We start from the raw sequence: 14,458 nt of genomic DNA, 5'->3' as shown, positions 1-14,458 counted from the left end.
TATTAAGATTTGGCCGCCTCATTAGGCTTATCCAAGGTTGCGTTACAGGACTGTCATTACCAGTCCCAGGCCCTACCCTTTGGGCTCCCCACGGCACCGAGGGTGTTTACCAAAGTAATGGCGGAGATGATGTTTCCCCTCTGCAAGCAAGGAGTGAACATAATACCGTACTTCGACGATCTGCTGATAAATGCCCCTTCCAGGGAGAGGTTGTTACACAGTATTTCCCTCTCCACATGACTACTCCAGGATCATGGGTGGATTCTAAATCTGCCAATATCTCACCTGGTACCAATACGAAGGCATCAGTTCCTGGGGATGATACTGGATACGGAGGTAAAGAAGGTAATCCTTCCTCTGGAAAATACATTGGTCATTCAATCAATGGTAAGGGACGTCCTAAAGCTGCCCCAGATATCGATACCTCTGTGCATTCACCTCCTGGCAAAGATGGTAGCCTCTTACGAGTCACTGCAGTACAGAAGGTTTCACTCAGGGTCCTTCCAGCTGGATCTGCTGGACAAATGGTCCGACTCGCATCTACAAATGCACCAGAGGATGCGCCTGTCGCCAAAAGCCAGGATTTCTCTTCTGTGGTGGCTACAGACTTCTCACCTGACAGAGGGCCTAAGGTTCGGGATTCAAAATTAGATACTGCTAACCACAGACGCAATCCTCAGAGGTTGGGGAGCAGTCACCCAGGGGGAACACTTCCAAGGAAAATGGTCAAGTCAGGAAACCATTCTTCCGATCAACTTTCTGGAACTAAGGGCCATATACAACGCCCTTCTGCAGGCATCTCATCTTCCCAATCGAGCCATCCAGGTTCAACAATGTAACGGCGGTGACGTACGGTATCCGTTCAGATGGTCGACCATGTTATGGTCGACAGTCATTAGGTCGACCACTATTGGTTGACATGGACACATGGTCGACACATGAAAAGGTCGACATGCGTTTTTTAACTTTTTTTTCTTTTGGGGAACTTTTCCATACTTTACGATCCACGTGGACTACGATTGGAACGGTAATCTGTGCGGAGCGAAGGCACCATGCCCGAAACATGGCGAGCGAAGCGGTGCACTAATTGGGGTTCCCAGTCACATTACGCAAAAAACGACACCCAAAAAAGTTAAACTCATGTCGACCTTTTCATGTGTCGACCTTTTCATGTGTCGACATTTTCACGTCGACCTTTCACGTGTTGACCATTTTCATGTGTCGACCATGTGTCCATGTCGACCATGTCAATGTCGACCAATAGTGGTCGACCTAATGATTGTCGACCATAACATGGTTGACCATTCATACCGGAACCGTGACGTACATAAACCCACATGGCGGAATGAAGAGCAGAGCAGCACAGCAATGTCAGAGGTTACAAAGATCATCCTCTGGGCAGAGACACACGCGGTGGCGCTGTCCGCGATCTTCATTCCGGGCGTGGACAACTGGGAAGCAGACTTCCTCAGCAGACACGACCTCCACCCAGAAGGTGTTCGGGTGTTTAACTCGTCGGTGGGAGATTACTCAGATTGAAATGATGGACTCTCGTCTCAATAAGAAGCTCCAGCGGTATTGCTCTAGGTCAAGAGACCCACAGGCAGTGGCGGTGGACGCCATGGGTCTATCAAATGTTGTATGTCTTTCCCCCACTTCCACTGATCCCAAGAATTCTCAAAAGGATAAAAAGGGGAAGGGTTCAAGCAATTCTCATTGCTCCGAATTGGCCAAGAAGGGCTTGGTACGCAGATTTACTGAAACTGCTTCTGAGCAGAGCGAGGCACCTTGCCCAAATCATAGCGAGCAGAGTGAGCGAAGCGAATCATGCGAGGGGACACGGTGCACTAATTGGGGTTTCCAGTCATTTTACAAAGAAAACACCACAAAAATATATATTAAAAAAATCATGTTGACCTTCTTCCGTGTCGACTATTTCAGGTGTCTACCTAGTCACTGTCGACCTAATGATTGTCGACCTAGTTACTGTCAACACTATGATTCACACCCTGAAAAACTGCTCTATGCTAACTAGAAACTTATGTAAAGTTGATGTATCCCATTTCTAAAGGGACCATTGAAGCACATACTAAATTTTACGGTTTCTCCAGTTACTTGCCATTAATTCACTCATTGTTTCCTTAGTAGCTTGCTTCTGTTGGCTCACATAAAGGTATAATTAATCCACAAGGGACAGGGAATCTCAGGTTAAGACTAAGGGGGATATTCAACTACCCGCACTGACTGTCAGGTGTAAAAGTATTGCAGGGGGCTATTAAATAACCCTGATAAGCAGGCGCGTGCAGCGACTTTACGGGGATTTGTTTCACCTGCCTCCAGCAGGTAAAGCAAAATCCCTGGAAACAGGGCTGCCTCTACCGAAAACACACAGGTTTAGCTGAACCTGCATGTTTTCGGGTGAAAAGGATGTTTTTTCCGTGTCAAAAAACATTGATGAAACATAGAGAAATATCACCCGAAGCTTCATCAGCGTTAATTGAATATCCCGGAAAGCCTGGATGGAAGTGTTGGCTGTATTTGCGGGTAGTTGTGGTAGTCTGATTTACTACCTTCGGCCAATTCAAGGATTCATGTGTCTGCAAGTAGAAAACTGTGCCACCCACTGATTTTAATATCTGCTCTTGCACCAACCCCAAGCCAGATGCAATTGATCGTCCGGAAACAGACTTCCCTTCATTAGGCGTACGACTTACGTGGAGCTTTAGATACACTCCCATGACACTACCACAAGTCAGGGAAGTTCCATACGCTTGCATTGTTAGCGCCCAGTTCCTGCCCCAAAACTCCCCAGTTCACATAAAGACCGATAGGACAAGCATAGGCCAAAATGTGTGCAGTATTGTGTGTAGGAATATGCGAATCGGTGGTAATAGAGGTTTGTAAAGTTTTTTTTTTTAATGTAGGTTTACCTTTTTTATTATTTGATTTGTTTTATTTTGTATGTATATGTGTGCAATATATGCTGTACTAATTCTCTTTTTACTTTCCCCCAGTCCATGTTGCGGGGAAGAGGAGGCTGTTATAAGCACACATTCTATGGCATTGAAAGTCACAGATGTATGGAAACTACACCCAGTCTGGCTTGTGCTAACAAGTGCGTCTTCTGTTGGAGGTAAAGTTTTCCATATCTATTCCTGCAGTACATTGCAAAATGTGCTTCTTCTTTCTGTTTGTTTACTCCAGGATAATTCATGTAAGAACAGTGTTCATGTAATTTACCTCAAGTACAGCCGTGTACTCTGTTAATTGTTTCTTCAGGTGTCTGTGAAATTGAAGATTTTTGCAAAGAAATGTTGCATTAAATGATTTTGCTTTCACTGCAGTGTGAGAACACCTATTGAATATTGTTATTTAGGAGCTAGTTCTCTATAAATACTGGAATGCCAGTTAGCAACCTCCCAGACTGACAGGAAAGCTTCTCAGTGTAATGATAACTGAGGTCCCATGTTACTAGATGCTCTACAGTAACAACCCATGATAATTCTGAAAGTGACCCATCTAATAAGGATCTGATAAGAACACCAATAGTTGATTGGAGAATGCATTGATTAGTACTCAATGGTAGAAGCAAATAAAGTCTTATTGTGCTCTGATCTCCTCTTTCAACAACATTTCATTGACATTAGTATTGCTTCTGAAATTAGATAAGTTTGTCAAGTAAAACTGTGAATTTTAATTTAAAATGTAAAGGTAAATAATGTAATTTGGTTTTTAAGCCTATGATAGTATTATTTGTTTACTTATAATTGTTGCAATCGGTTAAAGTTAGCTCATATGAGGAAATAATTGTAAAGCTGTAGGGTCCCGTTCAACTCCATTAGCGTTGGTCGTGTTTTTTTTTGCCCAAGATGCATCTTATTTGCACTGCTATGTGTATAAGACGCACAAGCAGAATTTGCTGATTAAAATGCTATGTGGCATGCCTATATTCTTGTGCGACTCTGGCTGTATCTACATACAAAATGCTAAAGCATCCTATTCGCATGGTTTTGCAAATACAATACATTTTAATGGAAAAAGTTGCACAAAAAGACTCTTAGCACAACAGAGTCGAGGCATGGCATGACTAGAAGGACTGTTTAACGTGAAGGGAGGCTAGATGTAAGTGGACACATCTGTAAAAGGGAATTTTGTGGTCTTCATTTGAGTGAGCTGAACCAATGCAGAAAATTCACACACACACACAAAATAGGTAGGGTGGGAGGTTGAACCAAATCAGAGAGGTACCAAATTTGCCTATCATCAGCTAAGACTCCACAAACTCCTCCCCAACAACCCTATAGGACAGGAGAAAGCCACAACATTCTTATTTCTCTAACGTCCTAGTGGATGCTGGGGACTCCGTAAGGACCATGGGGAATAGACGGGCTCTGCAGGAGACATGGGCACTTTAAGAAAGAATTTGGATTCTGGTGTGCTCTGGCTCCTCCCTCTATGTCCCTCCTCCAGACCTCAGTTTGAATCTGTGCCCGGACGAGCTGGGTGCTGTTTAGTGAGCTCTCCTGAAAGTATTTTGTTAGGTTTTTTTATTTTCAGGGAGCTCTGCTGGCAACAGACTCCCTGCATCGTGGGACTGAGGGGAGAGAAGCAGCCTTACTCTCTGCAGATAGGTCCTGCTTCTTAGGCTACTGGACACCATTAGCTCCAGAGGGATCGTACACAGGATCTCACCCTTTGTCGTCCGATCCCGGAGCCGCGCCGCCGTCCCCCTCGCAGAGCCGTAAGACAGAAGCCGGGTGAAAGAAGCAAGAAGACTTCAAAATCGGCGGCAGAAGACTCCAGTCTTCACTGAGGTAGCGCACAGCACTGCAGCTGTGCGCCATTGCTCCCACACTACACCCACATACTCCGGTCACTGTAGGGTGCAGGGCGCAGGGGGGGGCGCCCTGGGCAGCAATCTTGGCAAAAGTTGGACATATATACAGTTGGGCACTGTATATATGTATGAGCCCCCGCCATAATATTGTACAGAAACGCGGGACAGAAGCCCGCCGCTGAGGGGGCGGGGCTTCTTCCTCAGCACTCACCAGCGCCATTTTTTCTCCACAGCTCCGCTGAGAGGAAGCTCCCCAGGCTCTCCCCTGCAGATTCACGGTAGAAGAGGGTAAAAAGAAGGGGGGGCACATAAATTAGGCGCAAAAACATAAGATACAGCAGCTACTGGGTTAACACTAAGTTACTGTGTGATTCCTGGGACATATAGCGCTGGGGTGTGTGCTGGCATACTCTCTCTCTGTCTCTCCAAAGGGCCTTGTGGGGGAACTGTCTTCAAAGGAGCATCCCCTTTGTGTGTGGTGTGTCGGTACGCTTGTGTCGACATGTTTGACGAGGAAGGCTATGTGGAAGCAGAGCGGGAGCAAATGAATGTGGTGTCTCCGCCGACGGCGCCGACACCTGATTGGATGGATATGTGGAAGGTTTTAAATGATAATGTTAATTCTTTGCATAAAAGGTTGGATAAAGCTGAAACCTTAGGACAGTCGGGGTCTCAGCCCATGCCTGATCCTATGTCGCAGAGGCCGCCAGGGTCTCAGAAGCGCCCACTATCCCAAATTGTTGACACAGATACCGACATGGATTCTGACTCCAGGGTCGATTACGATGATGCAAAGTTACAGCCAAAATTGGCTAAAGCCATCCGTTATATGATTATAGCAATGAAGGATGTGTTGCACATCACAGAGGAAACCCCAGTCCCTGACAAGAGGGTTCATATGTATGGGGAAAAAAGGCAGGTGGTGACCTTTCCCCCTTCACATGAGCTAAATGAGTTATGTGAAAAGGCTTGGGAATCTCCAGATAAAAAACTGCAGATTTCCAAACGAATGCTTATGGCGTATCCTTTCCCGCCAACGGACAGGTTACGCTGGGAATCCTCCCCTAGGGTGGACAAAGCTTTAACACGCTTATCCAAGAGGGTAGCCCTGCCGTCACAGGGTACGGCCACCCTAAAAGATGCTGCGGATAGAAAGCAAGAGGGTACCCTGAAGTCCATTTATACACATTCAGGTACCTTACTAAGGCCGGCAATTGCGTCGGCCTGGGTGTGTAGTGCTGTAGCAGCATGGACGGATACCTTATCTGAGGAACTTGATACCTTAGACAAGGATACTATATTAATGACCCTGGGGCATATAAAAGACGCTGTCCTATATATGAGAGATGCTCAAAGAGACATTAGCCTACTGGGCTCTAGAATAAATGCGATGTCGATTTCTGCCAGAAGGGTCCTGTGGACTCTGCAATGGACAGGTGATGCCGACTCAAAAAGGCACATGGAGGTTTTACCTTACAAGGGTGAGGAATTGTTTGGGGAGGGTCTCTCGGACCTGGTCTCCACAGCTACTGCTGGAAAGTCAATTTTTTTGCCATATGTTCCCTCACAACCTAAGAAAGCACCGTATTACCAAATGCAGTCCTTTCGATCACAAAAAGGTAAGAAAGTCCGAGGTGCGTCCTTTCTTGCCAGAGGCAGGGGCAGAGGAAGGAAGCTGCACAACACAGCTAGTTCCCAGGAGCAGAAGTCCTCCCCGGCTTTCATTAAATCCACCGCATGACGCTGGGGCTCCACAGGCGGAGCTAGGCCCGTTGGGGGCGCGTCTCCGAAATTTCAGCCACAAGTGGGTTCACTCCCAGGTGGATCCCTGGGCAATAGAGATTGTGTCTCAGGGATACAAGCTGGAATTCGAAGAGATGCCCCCTCACCGATACCTCAAATCGGCCCTTTCAGCTTCCCCCTTAGAGAGGGAAATAGTGTTAGCTGCAATTCACAAAATTGTATCTTCAGCAGGTGGTGGTCAAGGTTCCCCTCCTTCAACAAGGAAAGGGTTATTATTCGACCATGTTTGTGGTACTGAAACCGGACGGTTCGGTCAGACCCATATTGAATTTAAAATCCCTGAACATATACCTGAAAAGGTTCAAGTTCAAGATGGAATCGCTCAGAGCGGTCATCGCAAGCCTGGAAGTGGGTGGGGGGGTTTATGGTGTCTCTGGACATAAAGGATACATGCCTTCATGTCCCCATTTATCCACATCATCAGGCGTACCTCAGATTTGTGGTACAGGATTGTCATTGCCAATTCCAGACGTTGCCGTTTGGTCTCTCCACGGCACCGAGAATATTTACCAAAGTAATGGCGGAAATGATGGTGCTCCTGCGAAAGCAAGGGGTCACAATTATCCCATACTTGGACGATCTCCTCATGAAGGCGAGGTCCAGAGAGCAGTTGCTGATCAGCGTAGCACGCTCTCGGGAAGTGTTACAACAGGACGGCTGGATTCTAAATTTCCCAAAGTCGCAGTTGATTCCTACGACTCGTCTGCCTTTCCTGGGCATGATTCTGGACACAGACCAGAAGAGGGTTTATCTCCCGATGGAGAAGGCTCAAGAGCTCATGACACTGGTCAGAGACCCATTAAAACCAAAACAGGTGTCGGTGCATCATTGCACGCGAGTCCTGGGAAAGATAGTGGCATCATACGAGGCCATTCCCTTCGGCAGGTTCCATGCGAGGACCTTTCAATGGGATCTGTTGGACAAGTGGGTCCGGATCACATCTTCAGATGCATCGGCTGATCACCCTATCCCCCAAGGCCAGGGTGTCTCTCCTGTGGTGGCTGCAGAGTGCTCACCTTCTCGAAGGTCGCAGATTCGGCATTCAGGACTGGGTCCTGGTGACCACGGATGCAAGCCCCTGAGGGTGGGGGGCAGTTACACAGGGAAGAAATTTCCAAGGGCTGTGGTCAAGTCAGGAGACTTCCCTTCACATCAACATACTGGAACTAAGGGCCATATACAACGCCCTACTTCAAGCGGAGTCCCTGCTTCGCGACCAACCGGTTCTGATTCAGTCAGACAACATCACCGCAGTGGCTCATGTAAACCGCCAAGGCAGCACACAGAGCAGGGTGGCCATGGCGGAAGCCACCAGAATTCTTCGCTGGGCGGAGAATCACGTAAGCGCACTGTCAGCAGTGTTCATTCCGGGAGTGGACAACTGGGAAGCAGACTTCCTCAGCAGGCACGACCTCCACCCGGGAGAGTGGGGACTTCATCAAGAAGTCTTCACGCAGATTGCAAGTCGGTGGGAACTGCCACAGGTGGACATGATGGCATCCCGCCTCAACAAAAAGCTACAGAGATATTGCGCCAGGTCAAGGGACCCTCAGGCGATAGCTGTGGACGCACTGGTGACACCGTGGGTGTTCCAGTCAGTCTATGTATTTCCTCCTCTTCCTCTCATACCCAAGGTGCTGAGAATCATAAGAAAAAGAGGAGTGAGAACAATACTCATTGTTCCAGATTGGCCAAGAAGGACTTGGTATCCAGATCTGCAAGAAATGCTCACAGAGGACCCGTGGCCTCTGCCTCTAAGACAGGACTTGTTGCAACAGGGGCCCTGTCTATTCCAAGACTTACCGCGGCTGCGTTTGACGGCATGGCGGTTGAACGCCGGATCCTAGCAGAAAAGGGCATTCCGGATGAAGTTATTCCTACGCTGATAAAGGCTAGGAAGGATGTGACAGCTCAACATTATCACCATATATGGCGAAAATATGTGGCTTGGTGTGAGGCCAGGAATGCCCCTATGGAGGAATTCCAGCTGGGCCGTTTCCTTCATTTCCTACAGGCGGAAGTGACTTTGGGCCTTAAATTGGGTTCCATTAAGGTTCAGATTTCGGCCTTATCCATTTTCTTTAAAAAAGAACTGGCTTCTCTGCCTGAAGTTCAGACGTTTGTAAAGGGAGTGCTGCATATTCAGCCCCCTTTTGTGCCTCCAGTGGCACCTTTGGATCTTAACGTGGTGTTGAGTTTCCTGAAATCACACTGGTTTGAACCACTCAAAACGGTGGAATTTAAATATCTCACGTGGAAGGTGGTCAAGCTATTAGCACTGGCTTCGGCTAGGCGTGTGTCAGAATTGGCGGCTTTGTCACATAAAAGCCCTTATCTGGTTTTCCATGCGGATAGAGCAGAATTGCGGACCCGCCCACAATTTCTGCCGAAAGTGGTTTCATCCTTTCATATAAACCAACCTATCGTGGTGCCTGTGGCTACTACTGATCTGGAGGATTCCGAGTCACTGGATGTGGTCAGGGCTTTGAAGGTTTATGTAGCCAGAACGGCTAAGGTCAGGAAAACAGAATTTTTGTTTATCCTGTATGCTTCCAACAAGCTTGGGGCGCCTGCTTCAAAGCAAACTATTGCTCGCTGGATCTGTAACACGATCCAGCAGGCTCATTCTGCGGCAGGGTTGCCGCTGCCTAAATCAGTTAAGGCCCATTCCACAAGGAAGGTGGGCTCTTCTTGGGCGGCTGCCCGAGGGGTCTCTGCATTACAGCTTTGCCGAGCGGCTACTTGGTCAGGTTCAAACACCTTTGCAAAGTTCTACAAGTTTGATACCCTGGCTGAGGAGGATCTTGTGTTTGCTCATACGGTGCTGCAGAGTCGTCCGCACTCTCCCGCCCGTTTGGGAGTTATGGTATAATCCCCATGGTCCTTACGGAGTCCCCAGCATCGACTAGGACGTTAGAGAAAATAAGATTTTACTTACCGGTACATCTATTTCTCGTAGTCCGTAGTGGATGCTGGGCGCCGGTCCCAAGTGCGGACTTCTTCTGCAATGCTTGTATATAGTTATTGCTTAAATAAGGGTTATGTATAGTTGCATCAGGGTTGATCTGATGCTCTGTTGTTGTTCATACTGTTAACTGGGTAAAGTTATCACAAGTTATACGGTGTGATTGGTGTGGCTGGTATGAGTCTTACCCTGGATTCCCCAAATCCTTTCCTTGTACTGTCAGCTCTTCCGGGCACAGTTTCTCTAACTGAGGTCTGGGGGAGGGACATAGAGGGAGGAGCCAGAGCACACCAGAATCTAAATTCTTTCTTAAAGTGCCCATGTCTCCTGCGGAGCCCGTCTATTCCCCATGGTCCTTACGGAGTCCCCAGCATCCACTACGGACTACGAGAAATAGATTTACCGGTAAGTAAAATCTTATTTTTCAATTTCATCTAGCTCACTGTACTTTATATGTTTTTTTTATATGTTTAGTCTATCTGCATATATTCAAATTTATAGATCCTGGTGTAGCTTCCGTATGTTATGAGTTGTGGCACTCAGGGTGCATGAGAGCCGCCAGCTCCCATGCTATGCTACAGAGTCAGTAGAAAACACAGTAACAGCATTTCTTATGCAGATAACAGCTGCAGTCGCACACAGAATATACACATGCTGCATATAATTTTAATCGTCATAGTCTACTTCTATATCGTAGGCTGGGTACACACCAGGACGATATTGGTATATGTACTTTCCGTGCAAATTGAAACATTTTGTCTGGATTGTGCAGTATCTACCCGTGATCGTTAACTACAGTATATGTTCTGGTTGGCCATGCTGCCCTGTCAATCAGAAGATATCGTTAATGATAAATGCAGCATGGCATGGTACATTGCGCCGTCGAACGACTGCATTGTGCAGTGTGTACTTGCAGCACGACACGTTGGCCCTTCAGACGGCAGATTGGCCGGGAACACATTGTTCTGATGTATACTCAGCATTTGTCACATAGCGATGCAAATGAGGTGCGTTTTCGGGGAAAAAGAAGCACGAAAAGATGCTTAGTATTAGTGATCCTGCTTGAGACTTGGCTTGACTAAGAAGGGCTGGTTAACGTGTCTGCAGCAACAACGAAGGAAGACACATCTGTAATAAAATAATAAGCAGTAAAAAAAGTTTCTCTTACGTCCTAGAGGATGCTGGGGACTCCAAAAGGACCTTGGGGTATAGACTGAATCCGCAGGAGACATGGGCACACTATAAGACTTTGAATGGGTGTGAACTGGCTCCTCCCTCTATGCCCCTCCTCCAGACCTCAGTTAGATTCTGTGTGCCCAGAGAGACTGGACACACACTAGGGGAGCTCTCCTGAGTTTCTCTGAAAAGACTTTGTTAGGTTTTTTATTTTCAGGGAGACCTGCTGGTTACAGGCTCCCTGCATCGTGGGAGTGAGGGGAGAGAAGTCAGACCTACTTCTTCTGAGTTAAAGGCTTTGCTTCTTAGGCTACTGGACACCATTAGCTCCAGAGCGTTCGATCACTTGGTCCGCCTAGCTTCTTGTTCCCGGAGCCGCGCAGTCAACCCCCTCACAGCAGCCAGAAGACAGAAGCCGGGTGAGTATATAGAAGAACAGAAGACTTCAGTGACAGCAGAAGACTTCAGTAACGAGGTACAGCGCAGCGGTCGCGCTGCGCGCCATGCTCCCACACATACTTCCAACGGCACTTGCAGGGTGCAGGGGGGGCGCCCTGGGCAGCATGTTACTGAAGGTCAGACTGGCTATAAAAGTTATATTATAAGTGCCTAGGCACTAAATATGAGCCCCCGCCAGTATAAATATTCAAAATTGAGCGGAACTACAGCGTGCCGGGAGGGGGCGTGGCTTAGCCCTCACAGCTTACCAGCGCCATTTTCTCTCTTCACAGACTTGCAGAGACGCTGGCCCGGACCTCCACTCTCCTGATCAAGTACAGGGAGCAAAACGGGGGGGGCACAGTAATTTGGTGCTATTATAACAGCGCAGACATCATATATTCTTTCTCAGTATTATATGGGCGCTGGGGTGTGAGCTGGTAACTCCCTCTGTGTTTCTCTAACAGGCTTACCTATGGGTCTGTCCCCTATAGCCAGTATGAGTGTGTGCGTGTTGGTACAGTGTGTCGACATGTCTGAGGCTGAGTGCTCCTCCCCGGAGGAAGTTACTGGGGGCGCAGAGAAGGATTTGGGAGTGACTCTGTCGGCACCGCCGACTGCTGATTTGTTGAATATGTTGAGTACATTGAATGCAAATGTGGCGTTATTGTCTAAAAGGCTGGATAAATCTGATTCTCAGACACAAACGTGGAGAAAATCCATGGAGGAAACCTTGTCCCAGGTACAGGTCCCCTCAGGGTCACAAAAGCGTTCATTTACCCAAATAGCTGATACGGATACCGACACGGACTCTGACTCCAGTGTCGACTATAGTGAGGCCAGTTTACATCCAAAATTGGTTAAGAGTATTCAGTACATGATTGTGGCTATTAAAGATGCTTTACATATTTCTGAAGTACCTGCTGTTCCTGATACAAGGGTTTGTTTGTATAAGGGAAAGAAGCCTGGGGTGACGTTTCCCCCCTCTCATGAACTGAACGCTCTTTGTGAAAAGGCTTGGGAATCGCCTGATAAAAGATGGCAGATTCCCAAGAGAATTTTTATGGCATATCCTTTCCCCTCTGACGACAGGGAAAAGTGGGAGTCATCTCCCAATGTGGATAAAGCTCTGTCACAGCTGTCCAAGAAGGTGGCGCTTCCGTCTCCCGACACTGCTGCCCTCAAGGATCCTGTGGATCGTAAGCAGGAAACGACATTAAAGGCCATTTATGTCACTACGGGTGCACTCCTCAGACCTGCCGTGGCGTCGGCATGGGTGAGTAGTGCTATTGCTAAGTGGGCTGATAATTTGGCATCTGACATACCCTGGTTAGCGATAACATTCTTTTGACTCTGGTTATAACAGGGTCGGTTATAGCATTGACGCTGCAGCTTACCTAAAGGATGCGGCAAGGGATATTGGCCTCTTGGGATCAAGGGCCAATGCCATGGCAGTCTCGGCCAGGAGAACGCTGTGGATTCATCAATGGAATGCTGATGCCGACTCCAAGAAAGCTATGGAAGCTATCCCATATAAGGGAAGTGTCTTATTTGGCGACGGTCTCGCTGACCTGGTGTCTACCGCTACAGCGGGTAAGTCATCTTTTCTTCCTTATGTTCCAGCACAACAGAAAAAGGCACCCCATTATCAGATGCAGTCCTTTCGGCCTAATAAATACAAAAAAGGAAGAGGCTCGTCCTTCCTTGTTTCAAAAGGTAGAGGAAGGGGAAAAAGGTCGCCTGCTGTGTCAGGCTCCCAGGACCAAAAGTCCTCCCCGGCCTCTGCCAAGTCCACCGCATGACGCTGGGGCTCCCCTACGGGAGTCCGTGCCGGTGGGGGCGCGTCTCCGACTCTTCAGTCAGGTCTGGTTTCACTCGAGCCTTGGGTGTTAGACATAGTGTCCCAAGGGTACAAATTGGAGTTTCAGGAGGTGCCCCCCCACCGATTTTTCAAATCAGCCTTTCCAGTTTCTATCCCAGAAAGGGAAGTAGTGAGTGCTGCGATACAAAAGCTGTGTCATTGTCCCGGTACCCCCTTCTCAACGGGAGAAGGGTTTTATTCAAGCCTCTTTGTCGAGCCAAAGCCAGACAGCTCGGTCAGACCGATCCTGAACCTAAAATCCCTCATTCTGTATTTAAAAACTTTCAAGTTCAAGATGGAGTCTCTTCGAGCAGTGATCTCCAGTCTAGAAGGGGGGGGGGGGATTTTATGGTGTCAGTCGACATGAAAGATGCCTACTTACACGTCCCGATATATCCTCCACATCAAGCTTTCCTGAGATTTGCGGTGCAGGATTATCATTACCAATTTCAGACGTTGCCGTTTGTGCTTTCCATGGCCCCGAGGGTCTTCACCAAAGTGATGGCGGAAATGATGGTACTCCTACGCAAGCAGGGTGTCGCAATTATCCCGTACTTGGACAATCTCCTGATAAAGGCGAGATCGAAGGAGCAGTTGCTAAGAAATGTGGAACTCTCCCTGACTGTTCTGCAACATCATGGTTGGATTCTAAATTTGCCAAAGTCTCAGTTGATTCCGACAACTCAGCTGCCTGGACATGGAACTGCAGAGTGTTTATTCCAGCGGATAAAGCTCTGGAAATCCAATGCATGGTCAAAGAGATTCTTAAACCGGCAAGAGTGTCGATTCATCAATGCACTCGAGTGCTAGGGAAGATGGTTGCGGCTTACGAAGCCATTCCGTTTGGCAGGTTTCATGCCCGGGTGTTTCAGTGGGACCTGCTGGACAAATGGTCCGGGTCTCACCTGCACATGCACCGGAAAATAAGTCTATCTTCCAGGACCAGAATTTCTCTCCTATGGTGGCTGCAAAGTTCTCACCTTCTAGAGGAACGCAGGTTCAGGATCCAGGATTGGGTCCTGCTGACCACGGATGCAAGTCTCCGAGGCTGGGGAGCAGTCACACAAGGAAGAAGTTTCCAGTGAAAATGGTGAAGCCAGGAAACTTGTCTCCACATAAACGTTCTGGAGTTAAGAGCCATTTACAACGGCCTTCTGCAAGCGGAACGCCTTCTTCGAGGTCTACCTGTCCTGATTCAGTTGGACAATGTAACAGCGGTGGCGTACGTAAACCACCAGGGCGGAACAAAGAGCAGCGATGGCGGAGGCCACAAGAGTTCTCCACTGGGCGGAAAAGCACGTGAGCGCTCTGTCAGCAGTCTTCCTTCTGGGCGTGGACAACTGGGAAGCAGACTTCCTCAGCAGACACGATCTCCATC

The 14,458-nt window shown here is 48.0% G+C and overlaps 1 protein-coding gene across 1 annotated transcript in view; it reads left to right on the top strand.

The window, feature by feature from the left end:
• Nucleotides 1-14,458, top strand: part of LOC135028178 (S-adenosyl-L-methionine-dependent tRNA 4-demethylwyosine synthase TYW1-like) — a 590,293-nt gene that overhangs the window by 259,025 nt on the left and 316,810 nt on the right. The window contains exon 10 of the mRNA XM_063953759.1: nucleotides 3,015-3,133. Coding sequence (XP_063809829.1) covers nucleotides 3,015-3,133 — 119 coding nt within the window. The remainder of the gene's footprint in view (nucleotides 1-3,014; nucleotides 3,134-14,458) is intronic.

Source organism: Pseudophryne corroboree, chromosome 2 (assembly GCF_028390025.1).
Source record: "Pseudophryne corroboree isolate aPseCor3 chromosome 2, aPseCor3.hap2, whole genome shotgun sequence".
Classification (NCBI taxonomy): Eukaryota; Metazoa; Chordata; class Amphibia; order Anura; family Myobatrachidae; genus Pseudophryne; species Pseudophryne corroboree.
Note: the sequence above shows the minus strand (reverse complement) of the source record. Positions and strands in the feature narration are given on the sequence as shown.